This window comes from Panthera tigris, chromosome C1, assembly GCF_018350195.1.
Source record: "Panthera tigris isolate Pti1 chromosome C1, P.tigris_Pti1_mat1.1, whole genome shotgun sequence".
In the NCBI taxonomy this organism is placed as follows: Eukaryota; Metazoa; Chordata; class Mammalia; order Carnivora; family Felidae; genus Panthera; species Panthera tigris.
Window position 1 is genome coordinate 33,195,014 of NC_056667.1, and position 14,225 is coordinate 33,209,238.

At 45.0% G+C, this 14,225-nt stretch overlaps 1 protein-coding gene across 4 annotated transcripts; it reads right to left on the reverse strand.

Moving 5' to 3' along the window:
* Positions 1-7,102: 7,102 nt before the first annotated feature.
* Positions 7,103-13,968, reverse strand: LOC102950648 (small vasohibin binding protein). Of its 4 annotated transcripts, none has more exons than XM_042996836.1 (3): positions 13,884-13,968; positions 12,896-13,036; positions 7,103-7,548 (listed from the first exon to the last, which is right to left on the reverse strand). In XM_042996836.1, exons 2-3 carry the CDS (start codon positions 13,007-13,009, stop codon positions 7,462-7,464), a joined length of 201 nt encoding a protein of 66 aa, XP_042852770.1. In that variant the 5' UTR covers positions 13,010-13,036; positions 13,884-13,968; the 3' UTR covers positions 7,103-7,461. The 4 variants fall into 4 exon arrangements, with proteins under 4 accessions (XP_042852770.1, XP_042852771.1, XP_007077417.1 ...); XM_042996837.1 differs by having other exon boundaries at positions 12,896-13,054; XM_007077355.2 differs by lacking the exon at positions 13,884-13,968 and adding an exon at positions 13,474-13,640.
* Positions 13,969-14,225: the final 257 nt, after the last annotated feature.

The window sequence follows — 14,225 nt, forward strand, 5'->3', positions numbered from 1 at the left end:
GCCCAGTGTGAATGTATACAGGATTTTGTAACTTAAAATTCTATATTTCGACAGTCAAAGCTTCTGCCTTTTGCTTCAGTTAGAGATTAGACACATTGGCAGCTTGAAGGCGTCACCTGGTTCCCATCTGGTTATAAAATACTAACCTCTAGATATTCAGATGCCACTTCATATTTTTTTTTAAGTTTATATATTTACTGAGAGAGAGAGAGAGAGTACCAGCAGGGGAGGGGCAGAGAGAGGGAGAGACAGAATCCCAAGCAGGCTCCGGGCTGTTAGTGCAAAGCCCAACCTGGGGCTCGAACTCCAGAATCGTGAGATCATGACCTGAGCTGAAGTCAAGGGTCGAACACTTAACTGACCGAGCCACCCAGGCACCCCACACTTCATATTCTAAAATCCAAATTGAATAAAAATAAAGAATATTGTATGGAACCTTAAAGTTGCCCCTCACAAAGAATTTAGGCCCGAAGGCAGTGACTCCCCAGCACGGCCTCTGGGCCATCTACCTCCAAGCAGTATACCAAAGGATTGTTGGCTGGCTTGGCCCCTTCCCCAACTCTGGCGCCAGAGAACCTTTTACCTCAGATCCAATTTCTTGGTTTGCAGAACAACGTATTTGGTAAATAGGTAGGAAGTCTAAAATTAGATTTTAAAAATAACCATCTGGTGAATCACACTGCCAGGATCTGGCTTTGAAGGAGCAGATCGCGCCCTCCTCGTCCCTCCTGCTCTCCATTCGTATTTGTTAGATCATTTATATTTTTTCACGGGTAGATGAATATGTCTGTGTGCCACCAGATTTTAGGCTCCTTCAGTTCGCATGTTTTTATTTCTGCTGTTTGCCACAGTGCCCGGCACTCAGAAACGTTTGCTTTGCAGGTGAATTGATTTTGTGCATTCTAGCAAATTAGATCCAAGATTACTATAATGTAGTAAGAACCTTACAAATATACGTCTATATACCCGTACAAATGCATGATGTCCTTGGTCCTACACCCTTATTTCAGAGATGCTACGCTTCATCAGAATATTTTAGGAAATCCAGTTTGAGAATGGTCTTCACATACGCTCTTAGAGGCCAGCACGTAGCACAGTGCCTAGACATAGCAGGTGCTCCAAAAATACTTGTATTCTGAACCAACCAAATCTAGTCCCAAAAATCTACTATTAAAGATTAGCCAATGATGTTTTTTTCCTGGAGCCACGTTATTTATCAGATTTGGCCTCCAATGACTTCTGGCTTTTTCTAAAATTTTCAACTACATTCAAAACAAGATGCAGTCTGAAAGAGGATTTCTGTGTCCATTTTGAGCCATAGCAGCAGAGTTAAAATAAATAGGCAGACCCCCCCCCTCACCTGTCCAAAAGGGGCTGTTTGGAGCAGGAAAGTACCCATTTGAATATGTAAATTGTGCTTCGCTTAAGACAATAATAATTCATACTTCATTGTCTCAAACTCAAGTTTAGGTTAGTGACACAAGGATAGTTACAGGTCAACGGGAAGCCTCTAGATTTCACAGAGGTGATGCGTGCTTCCTTCCAACCACGTGGAGGGATGGCTGCCCTTCTACACTGGTTCCGGGGACTCAGGCTGCTAATGCTAATCTTGCAGGCCTTCCTCAGTTAGGAATAAAAATTTTAAAGTAGAATAGCTAAAATAGGACATTGTTCTAAAGTAAAATAAAATTGGGGCCCCTGGGTGGCTCAGTCGGTTAAGCGGCTGTCTTCGGCTCAGGTCATGATCTCGCGGTCCGTGAGTTCAAGCCCCGTGTCGGGCTCTGTGCTGACAGCTCAGAGCCTGGAGCCTGTTTCAGGTTCTGTATCTCCCTCTCTCTGACCCTCCCCCGTTCATGCTCTGTCTCTCTCGGTCTCAAAAATAAATAAACGTTAAAAAAAAATTTTTTTTTATTTAAAATAAAATTAATAAAAAAATAAATAAAATGTTTTAACATAGAACAGCTCTCAGGAACAAGTGGAAAGTCCAAGACTTTAAAAATATGCTTCTTAGGTTGCCTGGGTGGCTCAGTTGGTTAAGCACCCGACTTCGGCTCAGGTCACCATCTCGAAATTTGTGAGTTCGAGCCCCGCGTCAGGATCTGTGCTGACGGGTTGGAGCCTGGAGCCTGCTTCGGATTCGGTGTCTCCCTCTCTCTCTCTCTCTCTCTCTCTCTCTCTGCCCCTCCCCTGCTTGTGCTCTGTCCATCTCTGTCTCAAAAATAAATAAACATTAAAAAAATAATAAATGAAAATACGCTTCTCAGATGAGCACCTGAAGTCAGAGGGGTTGGTTCTTGATTCCAGGCAGCTCTACTTCTCCCCTCGGGATAGAGTATAGATTTCCCTTCTAGCCCCCCCTGAGCTATCCTGTGCCCAAGGAGCAGGATCAAGTGACTGAGAATTCTGGGACTATTTATTTATTTAAGCTCTGTGACCTTGAGTGACCCATTTCCTTAACTGTAAAATGGAGTATTTACTTCCTCTCTGGGTTGCTTTGTGAATTAAATGCAACACATAAGATAACTAGAATAGGGGATGGCACGTAATAAGTGTTAAATAAAAGTTAGATCTCTCCTCTCTCTCTCTAGGCTTTCTCCCTTCCCGTTATACACCTCTCCATTTAAAATAACAGTAATAATAACAATTAACATTTATTTAGTCCTTTCTATGTGTCAGGAATTGTTCCTTGCACTTTACTCTTTCACTTAATCCCCCATACAATCCAATGGCATGGTGACTGTAGGCTTAAGGTCAGCAGTTCTCAAAGTCTGGTCCACGGACCCCTGGAGTTCCTGAGACCCTTTCAGGCTTAAAACTGTTTCCTTTTTCTTTTTCTTTCTTTCTTTCCTTTCTTCTTTCTTTCTTTCTTTTTGTTTATTTTTGAGAGACAGAGAGAGATAGAGCATGAGCAGGGGAGGGGCAGAGAGAGAGGGAGACACAGAATCTGAAGCAGCTACAGGCTCTGAGCTGTCAGCACAGGACCCAATGCAGGGCTCGAACTCACAAGCCTCGAGATCATGACCTGAGCCGAAGTCAGATGCCCAACTGACTGAACCACTCAGGCGCCCCAAAACGATGACGGTGAACAAAACAAAAAAAAATCTCACTTAAGAGTGTCCTTGATAAAGCGGTAAAAATTATTCTTTTTATTAGACTTTGACCCTTGAGTATACATCTTTTTTTTAAATTTTTTTTTAAATGTTTTTTATTTATTTTTGAGACAGGGAGAGGCAGAGCATGAACAGGGGAGGGTCAGAGAGAGGGAGACACAGAATCTGAAACAGGCTCCAGGCTCTGAGCTGTCAGCACAGAGCCCGACACGGGGCTCGAACTCACGGACCGCGAGATCATGACCTGAGCTGAAGTCGGCCGCTTAACCGACTGAGCCACCCAGGTGCCCCTACATCTTTTTAATATTCTGTGCAACAGTGGAAGGCACGGGTAAAGAACTCCATACTGATATTATGATGGTTGTCTCCAGGAAAAGCACTGCTTTTAGTTTGAGCTGAGCTAGCTGCATTTCTTGTAAAATACCAAAGGGTGACTGACAAACTAGGGTTGTTCAGACTTGGTTTTCTTGAAATACGAGCTGAGACTGTCACTTCATGAAACAAGTTTTTGTTACCAAGGGTAAAATTTGAGCTTTTCAATGACTTTTTGAACACTTGTATCTAGTACCATGGGCTTGACAGCTTTCCAGTACTCAAAGACTCTTCTGATGAGATCAGTGGGGATATTGATGAAAATGTATTTTTAATGGTATATAACAAAATGTGTAAACATTTGAAAGATCTGCATAAGTCAGTGAAGCGGTATTTTCTAAATGATCCGCGCCAGATGTTACAAGATCATGCATGAATAAGTGATCCAAAGGGCAAGAGTCAAAGACCAGCGGATTTTAATGTAACACAGTACAAAAAGTTAATTAATATGGTATCAGATTTCAAGTTGCAACTAGCCTTTAAGAAACTACCACCCGCTGGGGCGCCTGGGTGGCTCAGTCGGTTAAGCGTCCGACTTCGGCTCAGGTCACGATCTCGCGGTCCGTGAGTTCGAGCCCCGCGTTGGGCTCTGGGCAGATGGCTCAGAGCCTGGAGCCTGTTTCCGATTCTGTGTCTCCCTCTCTCTCTGCCCCTCCCCTGTTCATGCTCTGTCTCTCTGTCTCAAAAATAAACGTTAAAAAAAAAAAAATTAAAAAAAAAAAAAAAAAAAAGAAACTACCACCCGCTGAATTTTGATATTTGTAACAAAGAAGAACATCTAAAATGATCATTAAAATACCCCTCTCTTGGGGCGCCTGGGTGACTCAGTCGGTTGAGTGACCGACTTCGGCTCAGGTCATGATCTCACGGTTTGTGAGTTCGAGCCCCGTGTCGGGCTCTGTGCTGACAGCTCAGAGCCTGGAGCCTGCTTCAGATTCTGTGTCTCCCTCTCTCTCTGCCCCAACCCCACTCATGCGCTGTCTCTCTCTGTCTCAAAAATAAATAAAACATTAAAAAAAAAAATACCCCTCTCTTTTTCAACTACATATCAATGTGAGGCCAGATTTTCTTCACATAGTTTAACCAAAACAATATGAGAATGCAGAATGCGGAAGCAGATATGAGAAACCAGCTCCTTTCCTGTAAGCTGGGTGTGAGATTTGCAAAAATGTAAAACAATGCTGCTCTTCTCACTCAATGATTCTTTATTTTGGAAAAGTATTTTTTTCACAAAAGTTATTTCAAAAATACTCATTTAAAATGAGAAAAATCAACCACAGGTTAACATAAATAACAAAAACAAAAGCCCTCCATTTTTAGAGTATAAAGAAATCTGAGACTGAAATGTCTGAGATTCACTGACTTAGGGAGACAAAAACTTGTCCAATGTTCATAGAGTTAGTAAGCGGGGAACCCAAGCGTCAAGCAGCCTGACTTCCCAAGTCAGTGTTCTCATGAATTTTTAAAACAAATTTTAACGTTTTATTTTTTGAGAGACAGTGCGAGCAGGAGAGGGGCAGAGAGAGTGGGAGACACAGAATCAGAAGCAGCCTCCAGGCTCTGAGCCGTCAGCACAGAGCTCGATGTAGGTCTCAAACCTACGAACGCGAACCAGGAGATCATGACCTGAGCCGAAGTTGGACGCTCAACCGACTGAGCCACCCAGGCGCCCCTCATGAATTTTTTGATGCAGAACTTCAAAAACATGTCTTACCTCTGAGAAACCGGGAGTAGATCCCCTCAGGGTTAGGGAATCCCAGGCAGGGAAGCAGATACAAGGTGCTCCCAGTTTCACTGATTGTGCTCGCAAGAGCCTTAGCGTTCAACGCTATTCCAATTAGAGACTCAGAGGCCTCTGGAACCTTTACCTCAGGCAGATGAAACTTCTTTCAAGTTGTGAATAAAAAGATGACTCAGTCTTGCCTCACAAGACTCAAACTTTTTTTTTGCCACAACCTACAGTAATAAGGAACTTTTCCCTCCAATGCAGCTGATGCTTTCAGAAGTACACATAAACCTGAAACAAAAGCTTCATGAAACAGTATCTTTACCATATGATATTTTTGAATCTATTATTTCATTAAAAAGACAAGCGGGTCATAATTTATTAAATGGATTTTACAACCACCTGCAGTTTGAAAAATTGCAACACTACAGTATTTCTCTTGGATGGAAGATATCGGGCTGACATGTTAATACAGGCAATTCCCTACTAAGGATCAGAATCTTTCCGACCAATGCTCATGTATTACTTGGTTATTTGACATTTGAAACATTTCCCGTGAAACAAGATGGTTGGGAAAGGAAGTAACATTCACTAAGGATCTATTACATGCATTATCTCATTTATTATTCCAACAAATGATCCTGACCGGAAGAAAATACTCCATCACACAGATGGGAAAAATTAAGGCTCAGAGATTAGTAACTTTTCTAGTGTAGAATTTGACCCCAAGACACTTGACTCCCCAAAATGTGCTTTGTAGCACACTACAGCATTTTCTTAGGTTTATAATCACTCACTCCAAACCCTGACTACTTCTCCAAAAAATAAAACCAAATAATCCCTATTCAACCCAAATTGAGCAGGATATTATAGAGCCTAATCACCATTTATGGGGATAATCTTTGTAGAGGTCATCCTTAATTATAACTTGGGCTCTCAAAAACACATTCTCCACAGTGGTAGCAAGATTCTTATACCCCGCAAATTCCCCAGTTGACTCCTAAAACAAGCCACAGCAAATGGGAACAGAATTCTCAGTGATTTCAGAGGCAGCAGGGAGACAAAGAGGAGATGGGGACTGCTTGAGACACCCCCAAGGCCAGTAGGGGAAATCTAGGCATTTCCAGGGTGGAGACTTAAGGAGGTAGAGTCTGGCTCCTTTGTCCTGACTAGGTCTACTTCATTTCCATACATATTCCCACTGTCTTGACATCCCTTTCCCTACTCCCCAGGAGTATCTGGGGAGAAAGAAAAACGCTCCTTTTGCTCAGCTTTAAGAGAACTCTGTTGCTAAAGCTGAAGTATGAACCACCATTCCTGATACAAGTGCCTGAAGCAGAAATAACTTTACACTCCGATACTTAAAGATGGCAGGTGGAAGGATGGGTAGGTGAATGGTTCTTGAGGAACCAGTCTGAATATGCCCATTGCAAACCCGTTTCCAGGCCTGATAAAGTGGTTCCCGGAATGAAAAGCAAAAAGCACCCGCACACTCTCCCTGCTGGTGCAAGCCTGCTGCTAACTGTCCATCACGAGGTCAGAGGAATCCTAGCTGCGGCCCTCCACCCCGAGTGTTGGCTCACGTGGGAGTGAAGCGTCACGTATTTATGTCCGTGTGGCTGAAAATTCAGGAGCTGTTGGGTGTGCTGGGCTCTCGCCCCAGGAAGAAGGAGAACTGGAAGCACTGACTTTCTCTTCCCTCCTCCCTTCCACTCCCTCCCCAAGGACGAAGGGTTGCCTCTGCTCACCTCAACCTGTCTTACCTATTACATTCTTCCTTTTTATTAATTTTTATTGGTTTAAATTCAAGTTGGTTAACACACAGTGTTATCACATCCTTTCTGACTCCACGGTCTATGGCTAGGCACCCCCCGCCCCCAAGCTAAAGTGAGCAAACGAACATTTTATCAGTCTTTTATTTATATTTTTGGAGAAGATCTACAGTTTCACGAGAAACACTGATTTTTTTCTCAAACAAGAGAAAAAAGTTAAAAAAAAAAAAAAGAAATCTAGGGTCTAGTGTCTTAGAAGAATAAAACAAGTCTCTTCAGCAAGCATCGGGCCAATTCAGACGGGAGTAACCAGTGAAGCAGGAGTCACACACAGGAAGTTCACATTTACCCAGTTTTAGGAAGAACCCAGATGTCGTCTTGTCTGGTTCTGTAAGGTTCCAAGTGGACCGGCTCAGCCTAAAACTGGCAACAAGCTGACCAGCACAGCCTCCGGGGGCCGTGTCGTTTGGACACGGGTGGCTCACTCTCCGGGAGGCTGCATCTGTTTACAGAACTCATCGAACTGCTGCTGCTCCAGCTCTGTCATGACTCGGTTGAGGGCATAGATCTGAAGAGAGAAGCCGACATGTTAGCAGACGAGGCAGCTGCTTAAGCAGACACCACAGGCTGGGTCAGGGGCAGATGCCGGGCCTGGGGCAATAACGCAGGGACAGTGATAACGGAGCACAAGAGACGGCTACTGATTCCATCTGGAGCATGAGGAGAGAAGCAGGCAGGTGGCTTGATCTGGCTTTTGAAGCTTCAGTAGGATCTGGACAAGCAGGGAAGGAAGGACATACTAGGGGGCGGGCAGAGGCTGGTGTGACGGAATGAACAGAATGGAAGAGTACAGGATTAGTTCTGGAACCTTCAACTATGCTAATATGAAGGATATTACAGCGTGTGGGGAGGTGGAGAAAGCACTGAGGATGTTGGGAGCCTTAAATGCCCTGCCGAGGCATCTGGACTTTGGCCAGACTCTGGAGAGCCAGCAAGATTAGTGCGCAGGGGAACAACCCGATTGTATCTCTGCTTTGGGAAAGATAACTAGAGACCATGTGAGGGATCAAGTAGGGGAAAAAGAATTACAGGCCCCTTAGGAGGCATCATCACAATAGTCCAGGGAGGAGGCGGCAAGAATATGACGAGGTAGGGCAGGCAGCAGTGGTGGAATGAAAATCGCAAGAGACATTCTCAGGTGAAAGGTGGGGTATCTACCTCATTCCTCACCTTTATCCTTGTGGTGCTGACCTGTCCACTAAAGAACAGAAACGTCATAAAACGCCCCCAGTTGTAAAAGAGAAAAATGAAGGAGTGTGTTTGTGTGTGGGGGTGGGGGGATGTAACTTGGATCAATTTAAGAGAAGACAAGAAAGGGGGAAAAAAGAAACCGAGCAGTGAGACAAATAGAAAACACAAAATAAAGAGCAGAAAAGGCAACCAAATGTGTAAGAGAGGATCACTAACCATGCAAGATGGTTCTTTGAAAGTAGTAGAGAAAATCCTGCAAACCTATGACAGGGTGAACGGAGATAAAAAGGGGGAGACACAAACATGACTGGCATCAAAAAGAAAAGATAATCACTGATCTAATGGAGACTAACTCCAAGTATTATGCACTTTGTGTCAATAAGTTTGAAAACTTAAAATGAAATAAATTCCTGCAAAGAGTAAAATGATCAAAACTGACTACATAGAAAGGGTGAATGATCCTACAGTCCCCCCATGTGTCTACTGTGGTGAGACCCTATAATCTCTAAGGAAAATGGGAATCCCACACAGTGATGAAGACAGTTACAAGCAACACACATGATTATCAAAAAGCAGAATACTGATGGTTAAGGGGCACCTGGGTGGCTCAGTCGGTGAAGCGTCTGACTTCAGCTCAGGTCACGATCTCGCGGTTCACGAGTTCAAGCCCTATATCGGGCTCTGTGCTGACAGCCCAGAGCCTGGAGCCTGCTTCAGATTCTGTCTCCCTCTCTCTCTGCCCCTCCCCCACTCGTGCTCTCTCTCTCTCTCTCTCTCTAAAATAAAAACTTTAAAAAAGCAGAATACTGATGGTTAAAATGGTTAGCTTTTAGGTTATATACACTTTACCACAATGAAAATAAATGCATAGATCTGGTTAAAAAAAAAAAAAAAAAGCAGCAGCAGCAGAGTGAAGACAGCCAGTCACAGAACGTAGTAACATATATAAAAATTCAGAAACACGCACAACTAGATAGTATACCTTTAGGCCACAAAGTATTACTTGGGGGTACACAGTGGAAGAGTAAATTAGTACAGAACAGCAAGGGCACGATCGGCATAAAATCAAGGAATTAGACCATGGGTTGGGGACAAGACCAGAGTGGGGCCCGAGAAGCTTCCAAGTTCCTGGTCATGTTCTATTTCTTCAGTTGGGTGGTAGGCACAGGGTTGTTTTATTCATCTCCTTTAAGTTGCACACATTATATATACATATGAATACACATACTTCTTATGTATTATATGTAGATTAGATATAGATCTATAGATATAGGTATCATATGTTTGAACCTCGGCTTCATCCGTTCATGCTTTACTGAGCATTTTAATCTGCATCTGACTGAACTGGGGACTAAGAAGGATATGAACTAGCTTCTTGGAGACCAGAAGGCAGACTGGTAGAAGGGAAAATAAAATAAGCAGAGAAAGAAGGGACTCAAAATAGGTCAGCAGGTCTGAGCCAAGGAATGAAAAGACTTTTGAGAAGGAAAGAGTCGCTAACAGTGTCAAATGCTGCTTCACAGCCACATGTGCCCTCTGTTCCCATTTATCCCCCACATCGTTCCATCACATCGAACATTCTAGAATGTGCCATCTTTGTAGAACTGAATGGAAACTGTGTCTCCTTTTCCCCGCAAGGGTCTTGCCATTTCTATCTTAAGAGACTACATCCCAGGCAGCACAGATAAAGCGAACAGCAAGGTCACTGTGGGGCAAAGCAAAAAGCAGGAGCCGAAGGTCAGATTTAGCTGGCAGTCCTGCCCCTCAATCCCTCAGTAACTAGGGTTCTGTGCTTTAAAGTGAGGATAATACTTTCTACCTCACAAAGTCACATATCCTCTATCTCTTCCTTATGCCAGGCAGGATTTACAAAGGTCAGAATAATGGGAGGAGTAATAAGCCCTAGTGTGAGGATACACGTGGTCATGCACGTGCGGGCTGGCCCCATGCCTGGGAATGTTACATTTCAATATTCCAATATTCCATTGCAGCATATCACCATAAACACGATCAGTCCTTCAATTCAGAATCCGCACAAGTAAAAGCAGGCCAAGTGCCTGGAAACACCCAGTCTCCGCTAACAACCTGCTGCCATTTACTGCGTGCTCTCTCGGTGCCAGGCCCTGTGCTAAGTGCCTTACATACATTTCTGTTCCTCATGACAATCTTGGAGGTAGAGGTCATCATCCTTGTACTAAGGGGGGGACTGAGGTTCAGAGAGATGAAGCATCTTGTCCAAGGTCCCATGGGAAGAACTGGGGTTCATAGAGGAGCGGGGATTTAGAGTTGGACTAATAAATCTAACCTGTGGAACCTTACCAGGAGGTCAATAAGGACAAGAATGTCCCTGACAGCATCTTTCCTTACAGTGTGCACAAAGGACGGTTGCCTCAGGCTGTTTCTTAGAGCAACCCTCCAACTGTTCCCCAGAGCGCAATGCAATAAGAACATCTGGGGCCTGGATCCAGGTGGGGATGGGGAGGTGAAGAAGGGGAGAATAATTTGTTAGAATCCAAGTCCACAGCCCTCAGGTGGTCAGTCTTAACCCAAAGGTAGATTTCTGTTTATGGATTAACTTCAAACACTCTATTATACAGTTTACTTAGTATAAAGCGCCTCCCCCAATGAATGCAGCTCCACGAAGGCAGGCATTCTTCTCCGCCTGGTCCAGTCACGGGTCTCAAGCTCCTGCAACGGCGCCTGGCAGCTAGTAGCAGCTCAGGACTTAATGAACGGATCAAATCAACAAAAATGTGAAGTCTTTCGCTATCAAGTAGGAAAAGAAGTGAGGAATAAGAACCCTCTTACACTGCTAATGCACACTGTATCACCTCTTTGACGGCAATCTGGCAATGTCTAGTACAACGGAAATATCCACAGCCATTCTACTTCTAGTTATAGATGCTCTACGGAAATTCTAGCACAGGTGCCAAAGCATCTATGACATCGAAAAGTTTTTCACTACAGTAATACCTGTAGTAGTAAAAATCTACAAGTAATTTAAATGTTCATTACTGGAAGAACGGGTAAATATACCCAAGTGGATTCATAAAACAGACTACTGTATCTCTTTTTCTCCTATGCTCATTTCTTTTGTTTCTTAAACTAAGAAACAGACTCTTAACTATAGAGAACGAATTGATGGTTATCAGAGAGGAGGTTGGGGTGGGGGGGATGGGTCAGGTGGATAATGAGCACCGGGTGATGTATGGAAGTGTTCAATCACTACATTGTACACCTGAAACTAATATTACACTGTAAGTTAACTGGAATTTAAATAAAAAGTCAAAAAATAAAATAAAATAGATTACTGTAAGCAGTGATGAGGAATAAACTACATTATTATAATAACATGAATAGTCCTAAAAAACATAATGTAGGCAAAGGGTCAAATAAAACACAGAATTTTATTTTTTACTTATTTATTTTTCTTTTTTTAAAGGAGGATTTTGTCAGGTTTTAATTTTTTTTAATGTTTACTTATTTTTGAGAGAGAGACAGAGAGAGAGCATGAGTGTATGAGTAGGGGAGGGGCAGAGAGAGAAGGAGAGAGAATCCTAAGCAGGCTCCACACTGCCAGCACAGAGCCCAACGTGGGGCTTGAACTCACGAACTGTGAGATCATGACCTGAGTTGAAGTCAGATGCTTCACCAACTGAGTCACCCAGGTGCCCCTACTTATTTACTTTTTGATAATTTTTTTTAAGATTTTATTTTTAAGCAATCTCTACACCCAACATGGGGCTTAAACTCACACCCCCGAGATCAAGAGTTGTACACTCTACTGACCAAGCCAGCCGGGTGTCCCAAAACACAGAATTTTATTAATATAAAATTTTAAAACACAAAAGAACATTGTATATTGCTCAAGGATATCTATTAATATATTTGAGTGTAAAAGCATAAAACATTGTAATAGTTGCCCACAGAAAGGGAAAAAGGGTGTTAAGACAGGAATGGACAAAGAGGACTTCAAATTCATATGTAATTTTTATTTATCTGAAAGGCTCCAGGCGAGTATGACAAAATATTAATCACCACCAATCTGGGGTGCTGAGTACGCAGGTGTCTGTTGTAACAGTCTGCTCTTCCGTATTTTTTAATGTCTCAAAAAAGGAACAAATAAAATGACTAGAAAGAGGGAAGACAGTGCAGCAAGCTTTCTTATGATATTAAATACTAAAAAAAAAAAAACACCCTACATGTCTGGTTGTGCTCCAACAAAGGTAGTGTCAACAGTTTAGCTTTTCATTCTCAAGTTGATTGTGTCGACTGAACAAAGGAACAGGTCTGGTGGCTATAGGACCTGCGCCTCTTCTGGTTATGAGCAGCTAGCTGCTCCCCGGCCAAATCCCGAACATCTGTGCTAGGGGGTATCCAACACTTGTTGTCTCACTCTGACCCCTCCCTCACATGTCCCTTCTGTTTTTCCTTTCTTCCTTGCACAAAGGCTCTGCACCAGGAATCACGTGGGGACAGTCAGGGCTCTGACAGAAACCTGGCATGAGACTCTGGGCTGCCACTCCATCATTCTGGACCTCGATCTCCTCCCAGGAGAGCACCTGCTTTCCTGGAGGCACAACTGCATCACAGTTCTCTCTCCTGTCTCTATTCCAGCATCATCTCCAGCAGACCACAGGTATACTCGCCCATCTTTATCTCACCTCTGCTCTTTGTCTTTGCTTCAGCTCCTGCTGGGCTGATTTCTGCTTGGCCTTCTCCACTCTGCTGACAGGTTCTTTAACTTTGGATTTTTCTTTGCGGGCAGGTGGATCCATGACTTGGCTTCTGAACGCTTCCTAGCTCTGATGATGCAGAAGAGACTGATGAACAACAGAAAGAAAGAAGGAAAGAAAAGAAAAAAGAACTGCCGGTCACTTCCCTAACAATCCCTGAGCTCAGCCCCTTCCTTTGACAGCGAAGGCAGAGTGGCCCGGTGAAAAGGGTGCTGGATTTGGTGGACTAAGACTGAATCCCACCGCCATGACCTTGCTGGGCGTCACTGGGCGAACCGTTATAATATTCTATTTTTCTGTATTTTTAAATTTATAAGAAAAAGAAAAAGCAAGAAATGAATAAAACTAATATAAGGAGGGAAGAGAGTTCACCAAACTTTCTCCTGATATTAAATACTTAAAATCCCCTCCCCACTCTGAGCCTGTTTCCTGTCTGCAAAATGGGCCAACAGCCACATTCCCTGCCTCCTTCCAAGGCCTGCGGCGTCAGGATCAAGCCAGAGGACCTCTGAAACGTTCATACACGGCAGCGCGGTTCTGTGAGGACACCGCGGCCCGGCGGGGCCGGCCCACGCCTCGGAGCGGGTCGGCGGGGAGGCTCGGGCCTCGCGCGGTCTCCGGCCTCCGACCCAGCGCCTTCCCACGCCCCGCCGGCCCGACAGTTACGGCTCCCCTCCGCCGAAGGGTCCCCGCCTCCCGCCGCTCCGCCCGGGCCCGCCCGCCGCAGCCCGCCGCCCGCCCGCGGTCCCAGCCCGGCCCCGGGGTACGCCTCCCCGCCCGCCGCTGCCCTCTCCGGGGGCAAGATGGCGACGAGCAGCGGCCCGGAGTCGCCGCCGGCCCTTCTCGCCTCGGGACTCCGGGGCCCGGCCGCGTCGCCGTGCAAGACCCCAACGCGGACACCCCCGCCTTTCCCTACCTCCTGGCTTGGACTCGCGAGCCCGCCGCTCCTAGGATTGGGCAGGGCCGGGGGCGGGGCCGAGAGGCGGGGCGGTGGGGCTGGCGGGCTCTGAGGCCCCGCCCCCGGCAGAGCCGCGCGTGCGCAGAGAGCACATCCGGCCATTCCCAAGTCATTCCAGAGTGTGAGCTCTGGGGCAGGGGCGGGGGGTGACTAGCAAAAGCTTTCCCTGGGATATTTTCTGGGACAGCTACTAGGCTTTGAAGAGTGAGATCTCAAGCCGGGACGAGAATTGTTAACTTCCTGGCCTTCACTATTCTTAATTCTAAAAGTGGGGATGGTGACCGCCGCCTTCTTGGTTTA

What these genes read in the sequence shown, in the direction of transcription:
- LOC102950648 (XM_042996836.1), bottom strand. Translation starts at nt 13,009, where the DNA reads ATGGATCCACCTGCCCGCAAAGAAAAATCCAAAGTTAAAGAACCTGTC. An exon ending in AGCAAAGACAAAGAGCAGAG is followed by an intron (nt 7,549 to 12,895) that starts GTGAGATAAAGA and finishes TTCTCTCTTCAG; the next exon opens with ATCTATGCCCTCAACCGAGT.